This window comes from Lontra canadensis, unplaced genomic scaffold, assembly GCF_010015895.1.
Source record: "Lontra canadensis isolate GAN:19392208 unplaced genomic scaffold, GSC_riverotter_1.0 scaffold40, whole genome shotgun sequence".
In the NCBI taxonomy this organism is placed as follows: Eukaryota; Metazoa; Chordata; class Mammalia; order Carnivora; family Mustelidae; genus Lontra; species Lontra canadensis.
In genome coordinates this window covers 8031940-8053193 of record NW_022631034.1, presented here as the reverse complement: position 1 = coordinate 8053193, position 21254 = coordinate 8031940, and the positions used below count along the sequence as shown (strand labels likewise).

General features: G+C 36.3%; 1 protein-coding gene across 5 annotated transcripts in view; it reads right to left on the bottom strand.

The window, feature by feature from the left end:
* LOC116875021 (serine/threonine-protein kinase TNNI3K) overlaps positions 1-21254 on the bottom strand; it is a 307722-nt gene that overhangs the window by 150958 nt on the left and 135510 nt on the right. For all 5 annotated transcript variants that reach the window (XM_032870114.1, XM_032870115.1, XM_032870117.1 and 2 more), the window contains exons 12-17: positions 7288-7374; positions 6649-6705; positions 5579-5671; positions 5437-5494; positions 5119-5313; positions 4271-4375 (exon numbers count right to left, since the gene is read on the bottom strand). In XM_032870114.1, the coding sequence (XP_032726005.1) occupies positions 4271-4375; positions 5119-5313; positions 5437-5494; positions 5579-5671; positions 6649-6705; positions 7288-7374 (595 nt within the window). The remainder of the gene's footprint in view (positions 1-4270; positions 4376-5118; positions 5314-5436; positions 5495-5578; positions 5672-6648; positions 6706-7287; positions 7375-21254) is intronic.

The window sequence follows — 21254 nt, the reverse complement described above, 5'->3', positions numbered from 1 at the left end:
AATGTCAAACAATTTGGAAAACATATTTTTCCAAGGGAACACAGAGAGCTGTTTGTATTCAGTAACAAGCCTTTAGCTATAAACCATGCTTTGCAAGCTCCAATGCAGCAAAATGAATATATAAATTGGGCCAAGTGTAAGTTGGTAAGTTGGTAGGTAGTGGGGTCTACAACAAATTGGAAAGTGCATTCCTGTATAAAGCTATATACATTTTTAAAATATTTAGGGGCACATGGGTGGCTCAGTTAGTTAAGCAGCCGACTCTTGATTTCAGTTCAGGACATGATCTCAGGGTCCTGGGATTGAGCCCCACATTCTCCACACTCAGCAGGGAGTCTGCTTGAGATTCTCTCTCTCCCTCTGAACCTTCCACCCCCTCAAATAAATAAACAAATAAGTCTTTGGAAAAAATGTTTAAAAAATATTTAAACACTACAGAGCAAGGGAAATATATCTGTGTGCCTCATGTGCAGCTTCTATTCCACTCTAGCAGAACATGGGTTATAAAAGAAGAAATAAAGCAGGAACACAGAAACACAAGAAGACCATATGAGAAATGATTTGCGTCACAGGAATTGCGTTTAAGGACCGAAGTGCAAAGAACAAAGTTGGTAAATGTCTGATGCTAATCCAGTATCATCAGCCTCCTTTATCTCTGTGTTCTGACTTGGTTTTGTTGTTGTTGTTGTCGTGACAGCATAATATAATGTTAAGAACACTGTACGTTAAGAATGTGACCTTGGACTTAGTTTCCATATCAGGAAAATGGAGATAACAATAGCTATATTATAGAATTGTTATGAGATTAAATAAGAGCACATATGAAGGGCTTAGCAGACCTCCTTTCATGTTGTGAGTGGTAAATAAATGGTAGGTGTTATCATCATTCTCATCATCATCATTGGAAAGAACCCCTTCCTTATTTAGCCCTTCAACTTTTCCTTAGTAAATATTTAAAGATCAAAATTAACTTTCAGACCTGTATGGTAAGAAGCTTGCCAAGGGAAAGGCAGAGAGTTCTTTCCTCTCACTCATATAAATCAACAACCACAGAACCAACGATAGAGCATCCCCTCATCTATAAGCTGATCAATAAGCTCAAACAGCCCCTTTGCTTTAAACCATAAAGAGTATTGGGCAAAGTTAGTCAGACTCTACCTAAAAGCAGCCATACTTGGACAAACTAGGCTATTGCTTTCTTGAAATGATATTCACAGAAATGTTCCAAGAATTTGGTTCAGTTAAAAATGCGCTGATAAAACATCTCTGAGATAAAGAGAGCAGGATCTCTGCTCCAGAAGCCCTGACATGTCTAGATTAGTGGGAGAAAGAAAAATGTAAACAGGTAATTTCAATGCAACAAATATGTCCAAGTTCCTCACTCTGATGTGCATCTTTCCCTTTCTGTCTTTCAGTGGGGCTCCATAAACATTGTAGATATGCAAGGGTTAATCTACTGTGAGAACACTGAGGGAAGACACATACCTGTTCTTCAAAGTCTAGTTTTAGCTCTATATCCTCCAGGAAGCTTTCCACTCTACTTTGATCTTTGAGTTACTTGAAATCCTTTGAAAATTGCTGCTTAATCATTTTGGTCCTTAGTCATTTTCTACCTTACATGGGAAAGAAATTGTTTCCCAGTATATGGTCTATGTACCCAAACAGTATAGTAAGTCCAGAAGGACTTACACTCTTTTGAGAAATATATAATGCTACATCCACATTAACCTGAAAAACTCAATATTTTATTTTTGCCAGACTAAAGTTTAGTTTAAAAAGAGTTCATAAACAATAAATGTAATAGTTTCAGACCTATTATACTGCAGACACTTATGAAACCATGTTTTGTAAAATCTGAATATGTTTTGGTACAATTTAAAGCATTTAGGTTAGATTAGAAACAGAAAAAAATGGCAAATATAAATAAATCTGTTATATAGTAAATATTCTATTTCTACTTTTAATCAACATTTATATATTTGGCCCTGTTTTATAACCTGTTGGTAACCACTTGCCCTTACAGGGCAACAGAACACACATTCATTTGCTCCATAATTGAGGAGTTACAGCTAAACAAAACCTTCAGTGGTCACTCATTTGTTTTAGTACCACATGCAAAATTGTTGGGATGACAAAAAAACACTTCCAAAACTCACAAATCACCAGTTTCTATTATGCTAATTTATCACTTAAATCTATTTCCTAAGTACTGTTACTGAAACTCAAAGAAAAAATGTTTATTAACATAAATGCTTTTAAAAGAGAGGTAAGAAAAAACCGCTAATAACAGCAAAGAAATGACTTTTGTGTGAAAACTAGTAAATAATTTTAAATGGATTGAGTCCCATACATATTTACTTCTAATATCTAAGTTTCAACCACCCTCATATCTAATTTATTTTCTCTCTCCTGTCTTTCATATGTCTCTCCCTTTCATTTCCACTGCCACTAGTGAAATTCCACTTTTTATTATTTCTCATTTAGATTACTGCAACAACTGCTTCACTAGTTTCTTGACTTCCCAATCAAGTCAATCTTTTACAAAGATGCTAGATTAATCATCCCATACTACAATTCTGAATTTGTGATTCTTACCTCCACCACTTCAGTGCCTACTTCTTTCTTAGAGAACAAAGTCTAAATTACCTTAAGTCTAGGATTCACTGGTTTCTGTGCTCTTATGCCAACTTATCTTTTTGAATTTCTTTCCCAATCTTTTGTTTCCTACATTACGAACACTACATACATTCATATACACTTCATCCACTAAAGTGAAACTATTCATTGTTGCTAGCTATGCCTTTAACTTTCTAATCTCTATCTTCTTAATGTCTTCCCTAAGCCTAGGATACCCTTCCAAATTCTATCCATCCTTTCATGCCAAGCTCAAATGTCCCTTCTTCCATGAAGAGGTTTCTAAACTCCTCAGAAGTAATTAATATTCTTCTTTCTAAAATTTTATAGGATTTTTAAACATCTTGCTTATAAAACTTGTTACTTTATACCTACCACATACTTAGGCAAGTATTTTTCTCTTCCATTAGAACTTTGAAAGCTTCTTGGGAAGGGAGTCTCAGCAGCTTCACCTTGTAAGCTCTAATATGCCAAGTATAAAGGCTTTAAACATGGTAGATACCCAAATAGTTGTTGAACAAAAGGCTGAATGGAGTAATTACTTTTTAGGAGATTCAGAATTGTGGACTTTATACATAAGATTATATATGGGTTCTATATGAATGTTATTGATAATAATGAAATGAAAGTTAATTGACTTTCAGTAATCTGACTTGTTTCATAAACTAGATCAGAGGTTGTCCAGCTATTCTCCATAACACATTTGGGATTCCATAGAGGTGGTGTAAGGATCTCTCTCCTTGGCATTAGAAAATGGTAAGTGAACAGATTTTTGTACCCTGCATTCTGCCTTCAACTAAAGCTGCTACATTTTGTGTATTGGCCTTCTTGTAAGATTTTGCTTAGAGAAAGCTTTCACTGTTTAAATTTTTTTTTTTTAAAATCCTTGGGGTTTCACCCCTTGGTACACTATAATTATTTGTTTCAAGTCTAACCTACATAAAAACATCTTCACATGAAAACTAGGTAAATGAGCTGCTGTGTTTTGGCTGAATTTACTGTTAGAAAAATACCAAAATGGTAGTACAAAAATGGTGTTTCAGGTAATGTAAATCAGGACCTCCTGGGGCACCTGGATGGCTCAGTGGGTTAAGCCTCTGCCTTCGGCTTGGGTCATCATCTCAGGGTCCTGGGATTGAGCCCCGCATCAGGCTCTCTGCTCAGCGGGAAGCCTGCTTCCCCTCTCTCTGCCTGCCTCTCTGCCTACTTGTGATCTCTCTCTCTCTCTGTTAAATAAATAAAAAATCTTTAAAAAAAATAAATAAATCAGGACCTCCTGTAATACCTGACTTTGTATGAGACCTGACATGCTATAATAGTCATTGATCTAAATTCTGGATCTGACTTTATTGACTTGAGAACTAGCTAGCTGGTGAATCTTACAGCCATCACTCTCTTGAAAGATCCCTGAGAGGCAGTTATATAGCTTTCTATCTCTGTAAAAGACAATGACAAAACTTTCTATAGCTTAGCCTTAAAGTAGTAGTCTATTGCCTAACCCACATAGTTGAAAACTCTGATTTGCAATATATCTAAGTGTAGTTACACTGTATCTTCAGTGAAGATACACTGAATTCTATCTTAGATTCCTAGTCAGTTACACAATTCTATGTTCATTATTTAGGGGGGGAAATACCTGTTTAAGTCACGGTGTATAATTGGCTGTGTCAGGTTGTGAAGGTACTCCATACCTTTGGCAACATCTACTGCAATAATTAATTTAGACTGCAAATCAAGAATCCTAGAATTTAAAAAAAGATTTAGTGAGGATGAAGTGGTCAAAGCCAAAAACATGTCTTTCTAAAAAATACCGGTGGAGTGCATGATTTGTTATTCTGTATATCTTTCAGCCTTTTTTGCTTTATTGAAGATTATGCTAAAAATTAAAAAAAAATCTGAAAAAATAACTTCTACCTCAGATCATGCTTAATTATAAATCAGTTCAGATACCAAACCCTCATATTTAAAATATCCCTCTTGATTTTATAATATTTATAATGTTATTCTTAATTTTTTTATAATAACATAGAATGGATTCTACTCTAATAACTGAGTGAAACCACACTAATTATTGCATGCGTATATCTAGGAAGTGAAATAAATTAGATTTGTGCAAGGCTATTCTTTCTTAAAACTTTAAAAAATAAATGCTGTGACCCTTGGTAATTATTTTATTCTCAGCTTACATATACTGCTTTATTAGTATGTCATATTTAGCCTAATTATTATAAGCTTCAGTTGCTAATTTAAATTCCTTGAATTTGTTATCCCCAACTGAATTCCTGTTAAGAAAGCACAGAAGTATTTCTATTCACTAAAACATAATTATTGGGCATAAATTATTAGCCACCTTTAAAATGCCACATTTCCTAGCACTCAGAGATTTCAGAAGGTAAAGGCTTATCCAAGAGGAAAGCCTCTGAAGTACTGCAAGGATAATTCCGACGACGGGTAAAATGGTAAGTCCGAACAAGAGAACCATACCTCTTCTGTTCATGAAGGAGGGAGAACAGAGAGCCCCCTGATATGTACTGAGTGACGATGGCAAACTGGCTGGGATCATTCAAGCAAGCACCCACGAACTGAATTACACAGGGATGATTGAGCCGGCAGAGAATGGACACCTCTCGGCAAAACATATCCACATCTGATTTGGAGCAGTAGGTGTTGGCTCGATAACTGGAAATGGCAAGAACAGGAAATCCTCAGCCAACAGATGGATCAAAACAAGGGGCTCGCTGTGCATAGGCGTCTAAAAGTTCACAACTCCTGTCTGATGCTAAATTTTCTTCGTTTGCTTACCGTTTTATCGCCACTATTTTATTCCTGCATCGTCCTTTATATACTTTCCCAAAAGAACCTAAAATTGTTTAAGAGAAATGAACAAACACATATTATTTTAGAGCTCATGAAACTAAAGCAGACTAGTGTTTTCGTAGGTTACCTGAGCCGATAATTTCATGGAACTCAATTTCAGAGAGCTGAAGATGGAAATGTGAAGGCAATCCAGCCCTTAGGAGGAGAACATCTGCTTTCTCTGCAAATAGGAATTGTTATTTTATTTTTTAAGACAAAAAACACACATAGATGTGTACACATGATACACATATATACTTTACCAAAAATGTCTTTCCCTAGTAACATTCAATTTTCCAAATACAATTGACTACTTAGAGATAATAAAACCTTATCACAAATGATCTCTACCCCTTTGCGTTAAAAACATGTTAGTTTTCTTTCTCTGTTCCCTGACCTTTGTTATCAGGGCTAAGTGTTTATTCCTAATCTGATCAATAACTAGCTTGTCTGTGTGACACAGCAACCCTGGAGTACAGTTCACAGCACATCATGATAACGAGCTTTATCAGGTCGATCCCTGCAACCTATCACAATGGGCTTAGCCAAATATCCATAAGCCAAATCTCAAAGGAATGCCAATTAGATGTCAAAAAATAAGTGCATGAATCATTCTGATGAAACATCTCACACCAAAAGTAATTTTTAAAAACTGAAAATTCTAAAGTTAAATATGAATTTATAGTTGAATCATATATGTGTGTGTATAATATATATTAATTTTCCTGATTCAATGGTATTAATTTCTGTGTGCAGCACACACTCAAAAATGGGGGACAAAGCATTACTTATTTGGGATCTTTTGGAAAATAACTTATTTTTAAAAATTTTTCCTATGGCAAACCTATTCCCAATTCTCCTTAGAGATATTAATATTTGTAATTTAGACTTCATTAAAAATATGAATGTCTAAAAAATTTGATCTTTCTTTAATAGTGGGGAAATTTTCACTGCTATACCTTCATGACCCAAGATAGCATGTGCAAAAGAGTACAGCGGGTAAGGTTAATCATGGAAAGAATGGTTTGTTGATAATATTGGTTATGCATGCAAAGTAGTCATCATTTATAATGTGTAAAACAAAACAGAAAGTTATCATACTTAACGCAATAGTTATCCTTTGTAATAAAATATAACAACTGTCTTATATTAAAATACCTTTTGTCATGCTTTTAATCTTCCCCAAGGGGGATGGAAGAGACACATAGGAGCCATCTAGAAATCAAATTATATTATAGAGTTGAAAGTAGCTTTTTTTTTCTGCATAAACATAAAGCATTATCAAAAGAAGCAGGTGACAAAAGAAATTTGCTTAGAAAACCAAGTGAGAATATAGTTTTAACCCAGGTCTTTTTCTGGATACTGAAACTGTATAGCAAGTGTTTATTTAGAGAGTACATAAAAAGATTAAAAAAAAAAAAAAACAAGGTGTAGTAGACTCTGGCAGATTTAATTTGTGTCTGGGTATGACTATTCTCTGGCCTGCCTTAATAGATTACTGAAATGGAAAACGACTGCTCTCACTCAGCTCACCCGGGCCTTCCTGGTCATGCATAGGCCTCATAAACATCTAGTCCAGGGAATGCTAAACCTGAAGGGACTGCAGATTCATGAGCTAGAAAACAGCTTAAGTGAAGGCTTCTTTATTTTCAGCCTCATCCAGACATAAGTTTTCTTAAAATAAAGCCAATCTGACATGCCCTCATCCTTAGCCCTAGAATAATAGTAATAGAAATAAAGGTTTACCTTTGGGCACAATATTATAATAACAACAAAAACTTATTAAGAAAGGGTTACCTCCTCCAGGCTGAGAATATTCATTATAGGGCAATTCATCCTGAGGTCTCTTATAATGCTTCAGGAGTGTGACAATTGCATCGTGTCCTTCATGGAAAGACAAAAAGGACAAAGGGTCTTAATTTTTGTTTGATTTATTCAGCTCATCATACAACTCAAAAGTGATTAGAGGTGGCTTGAAATATATGATATGTTTTGAGAGATAATATATTGTAATAGGAATTCAGTACTTTCATTCATTCATTCATTCACCTACTCATTCATTCATGTAAAATAATTCACTGAGACTCTACTACATGTGCAGCACTGTGTTAAGCACTATATTGGATAGTAGGGGTACAAAGAACAAGGTGACTATGGTCCTATCCTTAAGAAGCTTAGTGAAGTTGAATATAAATGAGAATTTCTAAATGAGGAAATATGAGGTGCTAAGGGTACCATTAAAAGGGTAAAAAGCACATATGGTAACCAGGAGAGAGGGATGTATTTTCTTTGAACGATGCATTTGGTTGGCAACTGCAGCATAACATGGCACAAAGATAATTAACATAGGTTTTTGTGGCAGGAGATAGCTGTCTTCCTACAAATATTTGTACTCCCCATTCATGGGGTGATTTTGCCACTGAGAATGTCTGTCTACTCAGGGACAAGTTTCCTATTGCCTTTGCAAGCAGATGTGGCCTTGCGACAAATTCTCACCAAGGCATAAGCAAAAGCAATGCCACTTCCAGCTCTGGGGTTTAAGAAGAAGGTGAGCCTTCTCTGCTCTTCCCTTTTGCTGGCTGGATACAGAAGGTTTTAAGGCCCTAAGGGATGGGAAAAAGCTGTGCATTGACCAGAAATGCCCTCACTGGACTTCTACACAACTGATAAATTTCTATCATATAACACCACCCAAATTAGGGCGTCTACTGCAGTAGGTAACATATTGTGAAAAATTAAAAAATGCTAAATGCTCTTCTGAGTAGACCCCTGATTTTTAATAGAACTAAACTTTTTTTTTTTTTTAAGATTTTATTTATTTATTTGACAGAGCTCACAAATAGGCAGAGAGGCAGGCAGAGAGAGAGGGGGGAAGCAGGTTCCCTGCTGAGCAGAGAGCCCCGTGGGATCATGACCTGAGCCGAAGGCAGAGGCTTTAACCCACTGAGCCACCCAGGTGCACCAGAACTAAACTTTTTGATACTATTTTATGTTTTAACTATAAATATAATCTATCGAAGCTAATTTATACAAGAGAAAAACAAAGTCAGCCTTAAAGACCCTGCCAAGAGACTTGTGAAATGCAATAGAACTCATTGTAAAAATGGCAAATTTTAGCAATTGAAAAATCATATGTGCTTATCCATCCCAGAGGGTTCATAGTTAACACTTGTTCAGAATACACCTAATGTATAGAGTATATGCTGATTGTTATGCCTGTTTATCAAATCACCCCTTCAAAAAAAGAATGAAAATTAATAGAGCATGCAAGATCATGAGATGGAGTAATTAGATTAAAAATTAGATTAAGAACTAGATTAAAAGCTTTTCCAAATGTAATATCCCAATACCAGTTTCTTTTAAGAAAATCAACAATAACATTGTGATGAAAATTGCTAAAATTTGTAGCAAAACTTAAGTCTACAGAGTTAACAACTGGTGCCCATTTTCTTATCCACAGATTTCAATTCATGACTGGTGGATCTGTAATTTTCTCAAATCACAAACATAGGTTATGATGAAATAATGAGGAGCCTGTCCTATTAGCACTTTTTCTTTGTACTCTCCTGTGCTCACAATCAGGGAAACCTCAAGACCCAAATGACATGAGCCAACAAGCACATTTGTAAAGAGCCTAATACGGGCTCTATTGGTTAAGCATCTATCTTTGGCTCAGGTCATATCTAGGAGTCCTGGAATGGGGCCCCATTGTTGGGCTCCCTGCTCAGTGGGGAGCCTGTTTCTCCTCTTTCTGCCTGCTGCTCCCTGCTTATGTTCTCTCTCTGTCTAATAAATAATAAAAAAATAAAATTAAAATTAAAAAAAGAGCCTATTAGGCAGAAGGAACAGATAATGTAAAGGTTCCAAGATGGGAGGAAATATGACACCTTCAGAAATGAAAGGTGGCCAATGTGGTTGGAATATCACAAGCAAGGATGAGAGTGGTTCCAGAGCTGGGTGGAGAAATAGATAAGCACATATCATGTGCAGAAGTGCTTCACAAACTTTGTAGTGTGTATAAGAATCACCAAGAGCACGTTATTTATTTTCTTTAAAGATTTTATTTAAATTCAAGTTAGTTAACATATAGTGTAGTATTAGTTTCAGAAGTAGAATTTAGTGATTCATCACTTAAATATATCCCAGTGTTCAACACAAGTGCACTCCTTAATGCCCATCACACATTTAGCCCATCCCCTCACTATCTCCCCTCCAGCAACCCTCAGTTTGTTCCCTATAGTTAAGAGTGTTTTATAGTTTGCCTCCCTCTCTGTTTTTATCTTATTTTTCCTTCCCCTCCCTTATGTTCATCTGTTTATTTTCTTAAATAAACACACGTGTGAAATCATATGGTATTTGTCTTTCTCTGACTGAATTATTTCACTTCACATCATCACTGCAAATGGAAAGATTTTGTTCTTTTTGATGGCTGAGTAATATATATATATATATCTCACATCTTTATCCATTCTTCAGTTGATGGATATCTGGGCTCTTTCCATAATTTGGCTAGTGTTGATAATGATGTTATAAACATCAGTATGCATATGCCCCTTCAAATCACTATTTTTGTATCCTTTGTATAAATACCCAGTAGTGCAATTGCTGGATCAAAGGGAAACTCTATTTTTAACTTTCTGAGGAACCTCCATTCAGTTTTCCAGAGCGGTTGTACCAGTTTGCATTCCTACCAACAGTGGAAGAGGGTTCCCCTCTCTCTGCACCCTCACCAACATCTGTTGTTTCCTGAATTGTTAATTTCAGCCATTCTGACTGCTGCAAGGTGGTATCTCATAGTGGTTTTGATTTGTATTTCCCTTATGATAACTGATGTTGAACACTTTTTCATACGTTTGCTAGCCATTTATATGTCTTCCTTGGAAAAATGTCTGTTCACATCTTCTACCCATTTCTTGACTGGATTTTTTTATTTGGGTTTTGAGTTTGGTAAGTTCTTTATAGATTTTGGATATTAACCCTTTATCCAATATGCCATTTACAAATATCTTCTCCCCTTCCATGGCTGTCTTTTAGTTGTGTTGATTGTTTCCTTTGCTGTGCAGTAGCTTTTTATCCCGATGAAGTCCCAATAGTTCTCTTGTTTTGTTTTGTTTTTTGTTTCCCTTGCCTTCTTTCCAGTAAGAAATTGCTGCAGCAAGTTAAAAGACGTTGCTGCCATTGTTCTCTTCTAGGATTCTTGTCTCACACTTAGGTCATTCATCCATACGGAATTTATTTTTGTGTATGGTATAAGAAAGTGGTCTAATTTCTTTGTTCTGCATGTGGCTATCCAATTTTCCCAACACCATTTGTTGAAGACACTGTTTTTTTTTTTTTTCCATTGGACATTCTTTCCTGCTTTGCTGAAGATTGTTGACCATATAGTTGTGGGTCCATTTCTGGGTTTTCAATTCTATTCTATTGATCTATGAGTCTGTTTTTGTGCCATTACCACACTGTCTTGATGATTATAGCTTTGTAATACAGCTTGAAGTCTGGATTGTGATGTCTCCAGTTTGGTTTTCTTATTCAATGTTCCTTTGATTCTCTGGGGTCTTTTCTGGTTCCATATAGATTTTAGAATTCTTTGTTCTAGCTCTGTGAAAATGCTGGTGTTATTTTGATATGGGATGCATTGAATCTGTAGATTGTTTTGGGTAATATAGAGATGTTAACGAAACTTTGTTCTTCCAATTCGTGAGCATGGAAAGTTTTTCCATTTCTTTGTGTCTTCCTCAATTTCATCAGTGTTTTATAGTTTTCAGAGTACAGAATTTTTACGTCTTTCGTTAGGTTTATTCCTATCTTGCAGTTTTTCATGTAGTTGTAAATGGGATCAATTCCTTGATTTCTCTTTCCTCTGCTTCATTATTGGTGTATAGAAATGTAACAGACTTCTGTGCATTGATTTTACATCCTGTGACTTTGCTGAATTCTAGCAATTTTTTGGTGGAGTCTTTCAGATTTTCCACATAGAATATCATGTAATCTGCAAAGAGTGAAAGTTTGACTCCTTCCTTGCCAATCTGTATGCCTTCATTTCTTTTTATTGTCTGATTGCTGAGGCTAGGACTTCCAGTACTATGTTGAACAACAGTGGTGAGAGTCGACATTCCTCTCCTCTTCTTGAAAAGCTCTCAGATTTTCCACATTGAGGATAACCTTAACTATGGGTCTTTTTTTGGTGTGGCATTCATGATGTTGAGGTGTGTTCCCTCTATTCCTACTTTGCTGAGGGTTTTTATCAAGAAAGGGTACTGTATTTTGTCAAATGCCTTTTCTGCATCTAAAGAGAGGAACATATATTTCTTACCCTTTCATTTATTAATGTGGCATATTACATTGATTGATTTGTGGATGCTGAACCACCCCTAAAGCCTAGGAATAAATCCCACTCCGTTATGGTAAATAATCCTTTCAATGTACTGTTGGATCTGTTTAGCTAGTATCTTGTTGAGAAATTTTGGATGTATGTTCTTCAGGCATATTGGCCTACAATTCTCCTTTATTAGTGGAGTCTTCTCCTGGTTTTGGAATGAAGGTAATGCTGGCCTCATAGAATGAGTTTAGAAGTTTTCCTTCCATTTCTATTTTTTTAGAACAGTTTCAGAAGAACAGGCATTAATTCTTCTTTAATTGTTTGTTAGAATTCCCCTGGAAAGCCATCCAGCCCTGAACTTTTGTTTGTTGGGAGATTTTTGATTGATGATTCAATGTCTTTGCTGGTGGGTCTGTTCAGATTTTCTCTTTCTTCCTGTTTCTGTTTCGGTAATTTATGTGTTTCTAAACATTTATCCATTTCTTCCAGATTGTTTAATTTGTTAGCATATAATTGCTCAAAATATTCTCTTATAATTGTTTGTATTTCTTTGTTGTTGGTTGTGATCTCTCTTCTTTCATTAATGATTTTATTTATTTGGGTCTTTCTCTCTCTCTCTCTCTCTCTGTGATAAGTCTGGCTAGGGGTTTATCAATTTTGTTAATTCTTTCAAAGAACCAGTTCCTAGTTTCATTGATGGAGCACGTGTTAAACCACAGATTCCTGAGCACTACCCCCAGAGATTCGGACTGAAAGGTCTGTAGTGGAACCTGAGAGTTGCTTTTCTAACAAAGCCCCAGGTGATGCTGATTAGGAGTCCATACTTTGATACTATGGATGTGGCGCTTTGGAGTTTAAGATAAGAAATTTGGATTTTAATGTAGGTGAGATGGAGGACCACTTTAATTGGTTGAAGAATACAATTTGTTTTACTCTTAAGAAAGATCCTTATTTACAGATTAGAGCTATGGTATGTCATTCTAAGGCTGTTGTAAAGATTAAGTGAGATAATGCATGTGCCTACAATTCTAACATGTAAATATGCCTTTTAGATATTTTCACTGCTTTCTTGCCTTACTATTTTGCCCCAAGAATAATAAAAGAACTTGGAAACTCTTTTATGGAACATTACATAAATTTTTCTAAATACCAATATATTCCATTTCTATTGTTGTTGTGGTTAATTACTGCAAACTTAGTGACTTAAACAATACTTTATTATAGTTCTAGAAGTCAGAAGTCCAAAATAGTTCTCAATGGGCTAAAGTGGAGGTGTTGGCACTCATTTCTAGAGGCTCCAGAGGAACATCCACTTCCTTGTGTTTTTCCAGGCTCAAAAGGCCACTGACATTTCTTGGCTGTGGTCCCCTTTTATATTTTCAAAGCTATCAATGGCTGGCTGAATCCTTTTCACTCCATATCACTCTGACCTCTGCTTCTGCTTCCCTCTTCCACATTTAAGGACCCCTGCTATGATTTTGGGCCCACTAGGATAATCCAGGATAATCTTTCTCAAAAAGTCATCTAATTAGCAGTCTTAATTCCCATTTCCCATGTAAGGCAGCATACTCATAAGCTGCTGGGAACTGGACCTGGACATCTGTAGGGGGCCATTACTCTGCCTACTGCCCCTAGTGTGATGAAAATTTCAGTGTCCTCTGTTTGCATGTTGGTGCTGCCTTCCATTGAGTACCTCCCTTTCTTCCTCATCGCTGATGGCTATTTTAGTCTCAGGATAAAAGTAGCATCACCAACAAAAAGTTCTCTGAAATTAAAATACCTCTTCATCTGTCCTGCTGCTGGATTTATAGGTTCTGAAGTTTGTCTGTCCCCAGTTTAATAGGACCTATGGTGCTTTGAGTTGTTTTTTTTTTTACTAAATTTGGTCTTTAAGTGTTTGGGACCAGAAAACAAAACAAAACAACACAAAATTTCTTATTTCTGTTTCTCCTTTGGGAAAAATAAAATAACTTAAACCCCACACATTTACCCAAGCATAACAAAGCCTACTTAAATCACAAAGTCCACCTCCCTGCCTGTCTCAGCCTCTCTGTTGGACTGACTGGCTGACAGCGGAGAGGGCCTCCTGCTTTCCCTAGTGAAGCAGAAAGCCACATCTTGAATCCTGACGGTCTGTGTAAGTCAGTGATCACACCCTTGATGTTACCTTTCATTTCAACAGCTCTCTTGGCTCCACTTGCTCTGAGCAGTTTTAATTTCCTGCCAGCACAGTGGCACAATTTGCTGGCATTTTCTTTGGGATGCTTTTCATCAAGGGCCTAATGAGTGCCTGGGTTCTGGCTGATGATAAGCATGAGGCTGCCAGGGAAATGCCAAGAGGCCCCTCGGCTCTGGAAGGCATCTCCGCCTGATTTCCCACCTCCTGCTAACTGTGGGCTGAGGTGCACATGTACGGGAAATTCTTCACTGCTATCATTGCTCTGACAAACTACCAAAGTGTATGCAAAGAAACCTGAAAACCACTAAGGCCCAGTTCCCTGATACTTGGTCACAAGGAGTTAAGCAGAAAAATGCCTTGGTGGAACTCACTAAATGGACTTGCTAAGGCAAACTACTGATAATGGATATACCCAGATAACCAAGGCACACTAATGGAACACATCCAGAGATAATCAAACTTCCACTAATTAAATAAATGTTTTCCCATATCTAAGAATTTACTATCTACATCCAAGTATTTCACCCAAAACAGGAGGTTGCTAAGTTATTAGCCTAATGCAGTTATAATAATGCTTTGCACTTTCAGAGGATTACTGATTAGAGCCCATGGAGGTTTTGCCAGCTTGGAGTGTCTTTCATTTCCTGCATTCCACCCTTCAAGTCTGTCTGTATTACTCAAATTCCATGCTTTCCCTTTAGTTCATCATCTTCTTCTTTCCTTTCCTTATACTTGGAGTGATTCCTCCCCACCCCAAACCTCTTTGCTTTTAACTTTCTGCACATCTTTATTTTATAACCTAGATTGTTTTTTAAGGCTACAATCCATCCAAAGGGCTGTTACATAGACAATTTAGTATGTATATCATGGTCATATATACAACAGAAGATTCAAAATTATTCAAGAAGGAAAAGGACACACTTTACTATATCCCTGTAAGGGTATCTCTCTGACCCCACCATTTTGTCTTAGGAACAATGAATGCTGTTTACTGCTATGAAAAATTATTTTAATAGCAGAAGAAAACTTGCTATGAAAATTATTTTAAGTACTAGGTCTGAAGATTAATAGTAAATGACACTAGTACTAAGATCTCCTCCTTGACATTGTGACTCTGAGGCCCTCTGGGTCTAAGGTAGAGAAGATAGGGATTAGGTCTTGATTACATAAGCCAAGGAATTCCTATTGACCTCACAGGTTCAAAATGCCTAGATTATCAAAGTAGCAGTCTCAGGCCTTCTTTGTACATACTAACGGAGGAAGCTTTCACAGCAATTATATAGCTGAGACTTGGCTCATTATTTTGCTATCTCCCCTTCCCATCATTTTAAAAACTCACTTTCCAAATGCACTGAAAAGTGGGATCAAGGATGCTCCTGATGTTTGTTCTTCCTTCTGCCAAACTTGGCCCACACATTATCATTTAAATAAGAGACAAGAAAAATTCAAGACTTGCTGTATCTTCTCATCACTTAAATCCAAAAGATAGTTTCATAAGAAAGGGTACATACACCCCTCTTCCCCCATATTCTTGTCTGTTAATCACCAAATCACCAGAACCAGACAAGAATGCCACCAGTCCTTCTTCACCTTGAGAAAAGAACCCACAATCGTTAACGTTTTTGCCAAAAGAACTCTATATAAACCAAGTTATTTAGGATTCTTCTTTCCCTCTTTTCTCTCCTTCCCATTTGGCTTTTCTTTTCCCATTAGAGATCAGCTCAATTAACATCTTCCTTGGGAAGCCCTCCATGATTTCTCGATTTTAAATAGTGTCCTTAAACTTTTTACCTTAAACTTTTTACAGTGTTGTTTTTCCTTTTTGTTTTATTCGTGAGAGTTTTTTTCTGATAGTTTCTATTTGTTTTCTTGCTCATGACCCACCTCTTCTGCTAGAAATACAAACTTCCTAAGAACAGGGAAAATTTGCATGTCTAACTCACTGTTTTACCTCAGTTCCTAGCACAGTGTCTACCACATATTAGGTTTGTAATAATTTTTTTTGAATAAATGACTGAAACCAGGTATGAGAAATATAATGTTGAAATATAAATGCCTTAATCTTATAATGAATGCTTTCTAAAATAAAAGAAAAAAAAATGATACAAGTGCTCAAATTTTATTTAGCCAAGTTCTAGGAAGAAAAAGGTAGAGGATGCTGTGAATGTGCTATTCATAATAGTGCTATTTTGCAGTAAGCTAGAGGGGTCAGGAAAGAGTTCCTAAGGAACTATTTTTTAAGCTGAACTTGAAAGATGAATATGAGTTGATTAAGCAAAAAGGGAACATAAGACTCAGAGGGAAATATTTCACAGTTGCAATGCATAGAAAGAGGAGTTTTATTTAGAACTTACTTTAAAATCATCTGCCTATTAAAATTTAAGTATTAGAACTGTGTAGTTAATAAGAAACCCACAGTATTTAAAGAAATATCTCCAGAGACAACAGAAGAGCAGTGAGTGGCATTCTTGGGAACTACCGTATTATGATGAACTAGATGCCATTAGTGAGACAGGAAATTGAATGCTATGACTGGGATATCTGCTCATTCTCTAATTCACTTCAATAAACAAGTAATGAGCACCTATTAGGAATCAGTCATTGAATTAGCTTTTTGGAAGACAAAAAATTAATAGCTCAAATGTTTGTTCTCAAAAAGTTTATAATCTGGAAAGGGGCAGAGTGTTTCAATATGCAACGGTAAATACAGAGATAGAGATGCACATATGGTATAATAAACATAAAGAAAGGACATGTATGCTAGCCTGGAACATCAGGGAAGACTTTCAGGAAGAGATGATCTGTAAACTGAGTTTTGAAAGCTAAGTAGAAATCAGAAATTGAGAGTGGAGTGGGTTAGGGAGAATGAGGGGTGTCGAGATAGAGAAGACTGTATGAGAAAAGGCTTGGAAACATGGAATAACATGATACACATGGAGAAAAAGGAGTATATTTGTATTACTATCATGTGAATAGATACTATTTCACAGGGTAATTGTGCACAGATGATAAGTTAATGCGTATGAAGTATTTAGAATATGCCTGGCACAGAGAGAACCCCCACTGAGAGTTAGCAATGTAGTGGATTTAATGATAATTGCAGAATGTGGGGTCATTCACATGACAGTGACTGGATATGAGGTTTAAGAGGTAGGAAGGGCACAGGGCATGGGCACAGGGTATGCCATAATAATACATTGGAACTTTTTCAATAGGTAATAGTGTGCCAGTGAAAGATGTTAAGCTGGGGAATGCTATGGCCCTACTTACATCTTGCATACTTCTTCAAAACTACAGTTAGAAAATGGAATCAAAGGAGCTGAAGAAAAAAAAAGAAAAGAAAAAAAAATGAAGAGTAGTTATGAAGCTATTAAAATGGATCAGGATAAAGATAAGGTTATGAACTAAAATAGTGACAGTAAAAATAAAAAAGGATGGATTAAAATGTACTCATGAGGCAAAATGATGAGAACTTTTGGAAAGAGAGATTGAGGGAAAAAAAAGTCACCAAGCATCTTATGCCTCCATCAGAAAGGATGAATACCCAACTTTTGTAGCAACATGGACGGGACTGGAAGAGATGATGCTGAGTGAAATAAGTCAAGCAGAGAGAGTCAATTATCATATGGTTTCACTTATTTGTGGAGCATAACAAATAGCATGGAAGACAAGGGGAGATGGAGAGGAGAAGGGAGTTGAGGGAAATTGGAAGAGGAGGTGAACCATGAGAGACTATGGACTCTGAGAAACAATCTGAGGGTTTTGAAGGGGCAGGGGGTGGAAGGTTGGGGGAACCAGGTAGTGGGTATTAGAGGGGGCACGGATTGCATGGAGCACTGGGTGTGGTGCAAAAACAATGAACACTGTTACGCTGAAAAGAAATAAAAATTAAAAAAAAAAAGTCACCAAGCATCAATCCAGATCTCTGACTTCAGTGACTAAGTGGATGGTAATGCCATTAAATTGACAGAATGAATAAGAGACATGGTAGGAGAAACTGACTGATGAGAACAAAAAAGATATTAAGTTCAATTTTGGAGCTGCTGAGTTTTACACACTCCTCAGATATCCAAGTAAAAAGATCTAGCATGTCAGTTGGTGTGGTGGTTTGAAAAAACAGTCACAAATTCTGACACTTGTCCATAACTGAGGGGGAAAACCCTGCTATTGTGAAGAGACTTGCAAATTTGTGTTGAATTTTAAAATATTGTTTTACATATTTGTATGGTACTATACAAATTAGAATAATGGTTTTAAATTACTTTTTAAATATTTTGATGAGTGATTTTCAAAACCTCCTTAACCTTGCTTCAATCCTGAGGTTTTAAAATATATGGTATTACTTGATTCATAAGAAATATAAATACAACAAAACAACACTTTTTTTCTTTGATTTGTTTTAAAGATTTATTTATTTATTTGAGAGAGGGACAGAGAGCGGGGTAAGGAGCAAAGGGAGAGAATAGTCAAGCAGCTCCCATTGAGTGTGGAGCCTGACATATGGGCTCGCTCTCATGACCAATGAGATCAGTACCTGAGCCGAAACCAAGAGTCAGATGCTTAACCAACTGAGCCACCCAGCCCCATAACAACACACGGTTTTATATATTCCAGGTTTGTCCGGTGGTGTTTGGCAGGGATATAAACTCTTCATTAGAGAGTTTATAGGGGGATTCTCATCATTCTAATATGTCAATATGTCATATTTCTCATTCTACACTAAAACATGTAAATTAGGAAAGACTGAAATTTGGAATTTATGTGAAGCTTGACTGAACCGTTTTTATGAAGTTAATAATAATGGATACCATTATTTTTACTGAGAATCTGTTATGTTCCAGACATTTATTTATTTATTATTTATTTATTTATTTAAATTTATTTATTTGAGAGAGAGAAATCCTGCTCCTCATTTTAATCCTGCTCCTCATTTTAAGTCTGAAGATTAAGGCTTAGGGAGGTTAAATGACTTGCCCAAAGTCATTATATGATTAGGATGGAATTTGAACTGAGATCTGATTCTCAGGTGAGGTGGTAAGAGCTTAAATTCTGCAATAAGAACTCTGTTTGGTACCTGCTCTCCACTTAAGAGCTGTGCTGTTTGGGCAAGTGTGACTTGGCAGATTGAAGTCTCATACTTTTAATCTGTAATAGAAAGGCAATACCATTTTAAAGGGTTATGTGGATAATTTAATTATACATACATTTATATGCATGTGTAATAGGCATTTAATGAATTTAAGTTTTTTCTACTATCCATTTTAATGTATGGGGTTTTTGTTTTTTTACTTTCAAATTTTTATTTAAATTCTAGTTAGTTAACATACAGTGCAATATTGGTTTTAGGTGTAGAATTCAGTGTGTGTAGCTTTTTATATAGTTACTAAGTTTCAAAAATATTTTACTGTGTGTAAATGTGTTACCCACCGCTACAAAAATGAAAGTTCTGATCATTCTAATGAGAGTTGGTACTATTCCATTTGCTTACTTTTTAGAGGAGAGAGTAACCAAAAATGTAGAATGTAACTAGCACACACAAAATTGCACATAGATTTTAAAATACCATCTAAATCTTTCATTTATTCCTTCTTCTACCCCAGACAGAATTCACTCTAGCACACTAACTGAGGTTCACTAAACTAACTAACAAGACTCTCAATAGGTAAGAATTCACTATAGAGAAGTTTGGGAATTTATTATCCATTGATGGAGATTTATCAAAAATTTAATGAGTTTGGCTCTTCTTCCTTCAACTCCTCCCCAACTCTTATCTTTTAGTTATTTTTTTACTGGTTGAAAACTGTAGAAACTCACAACTGTAAGACTTTATTACTTTTAGAGAATACACTATAGTATGTTGACTATAAATAATTCACACCATACTACACTTGTCAAAAGGAATGAGCAAAGTATATATCATGGTACAGGAGCCTTGATTTTTATTGTTTTTGCTCACTTACTCACTAATTCTCCAACTGCAGCTCCCTGTCACTGTGAATTACAGTCATTCTGATGTATACAAATATTGTATTCTGCGTAATTAGATATTGGGATAGGAGCCTCTGTAAATTACGTTAACTGGTGTCAGTACTGAAGCAAATAAGAAGTTTTAAGTTCTGTTTCTGGTTTGGGTTATTTTCTGACCCTAAGCAGCCTGACATAAAGAAGTGCTTTTCTTTGTCAAAGGCAGCCTTTTCAAATCTAACTGCCAGACACACTATTGAGCTATGTGTTCAATTCTAATTGGCTGAGATCTTTTCAATTCGGCAGTTTCATCTTTAATGCAATGGATGCGAGATTATGTGTAGGTCTTTTCAATGGGTTTTCCATACTGGTGATTAGGGCAGAGGATTTGAACATAAGCAGGCTGCTGGCTATTTCTTCTGGCCAATTTAAATTGATTCATACAAGTCCTTTGTACCCCAGGGAAAGGGCAGAACAAATCCAAGTGAGTGAGACAGCTATTGCTACTCTCAGATGGAATAGTAGAAAACAAGGCGGGGGGTGAGGGGTAGCCAAGTTGAGGAAGGGAAACACTCTAAATATTGTAAAATTAGAGTTCTGAGTAGTCTAGCAGGGAAATATTGAAACTTAACCAATAGGTTTCTGTGTAGAATCAAGGTCACCAGGAAAATTATTTCCAAGATTGATTTTGATATCTTTAGGTTAAAAGGGCTATGTAAATGGAAACTGTTCCTTATATTTAATCCTGCAGGGAGCCATAGTGAGTAAACTCCTTTCTGAGTTTCCAAAAGAAAGTTGGTAACTCTTACAAAACTCTAAAGCATCTCTGAACTGAATGTGCTATATCAGAACAGCAGAGGGTAAGTTAAAAACTTTGTAACAGGTGAAAAATTTGCCTTCGAAGAATGGAGATGTATGCTATTGAGAAAAATTCCCATTTTCTTTTAAGAAGGTAGTGAAAGAAAGGAAGAAAGAAAGAAAGAAAAGAAAGAAAGAAAGAAAGAAAGAGTTGGTAGACTAGGATAAGCTATTTAAATTTGTCACTTCCAAAGTACTTTTTTTTTTTTAAGATTTTATTTATATATTTGACAGAGAGATCACAAGTAGGCAGAGAGGCAGGCAGAGAGAGAGGGAAGCAGGCTCCCCACTGAGCAGAGAGCCCGATGCAGGGCTCGATCCCAGGACGCTGAGATCATGACCTGAGCCAAAGGCAGAGGCTTAACCCACTGAGCCACCCAGGTGACCCAGTACTTCTTTTTAAACAGAGAGACCCTGGCTATAAGGCTCCCTTCTGGTTTATCT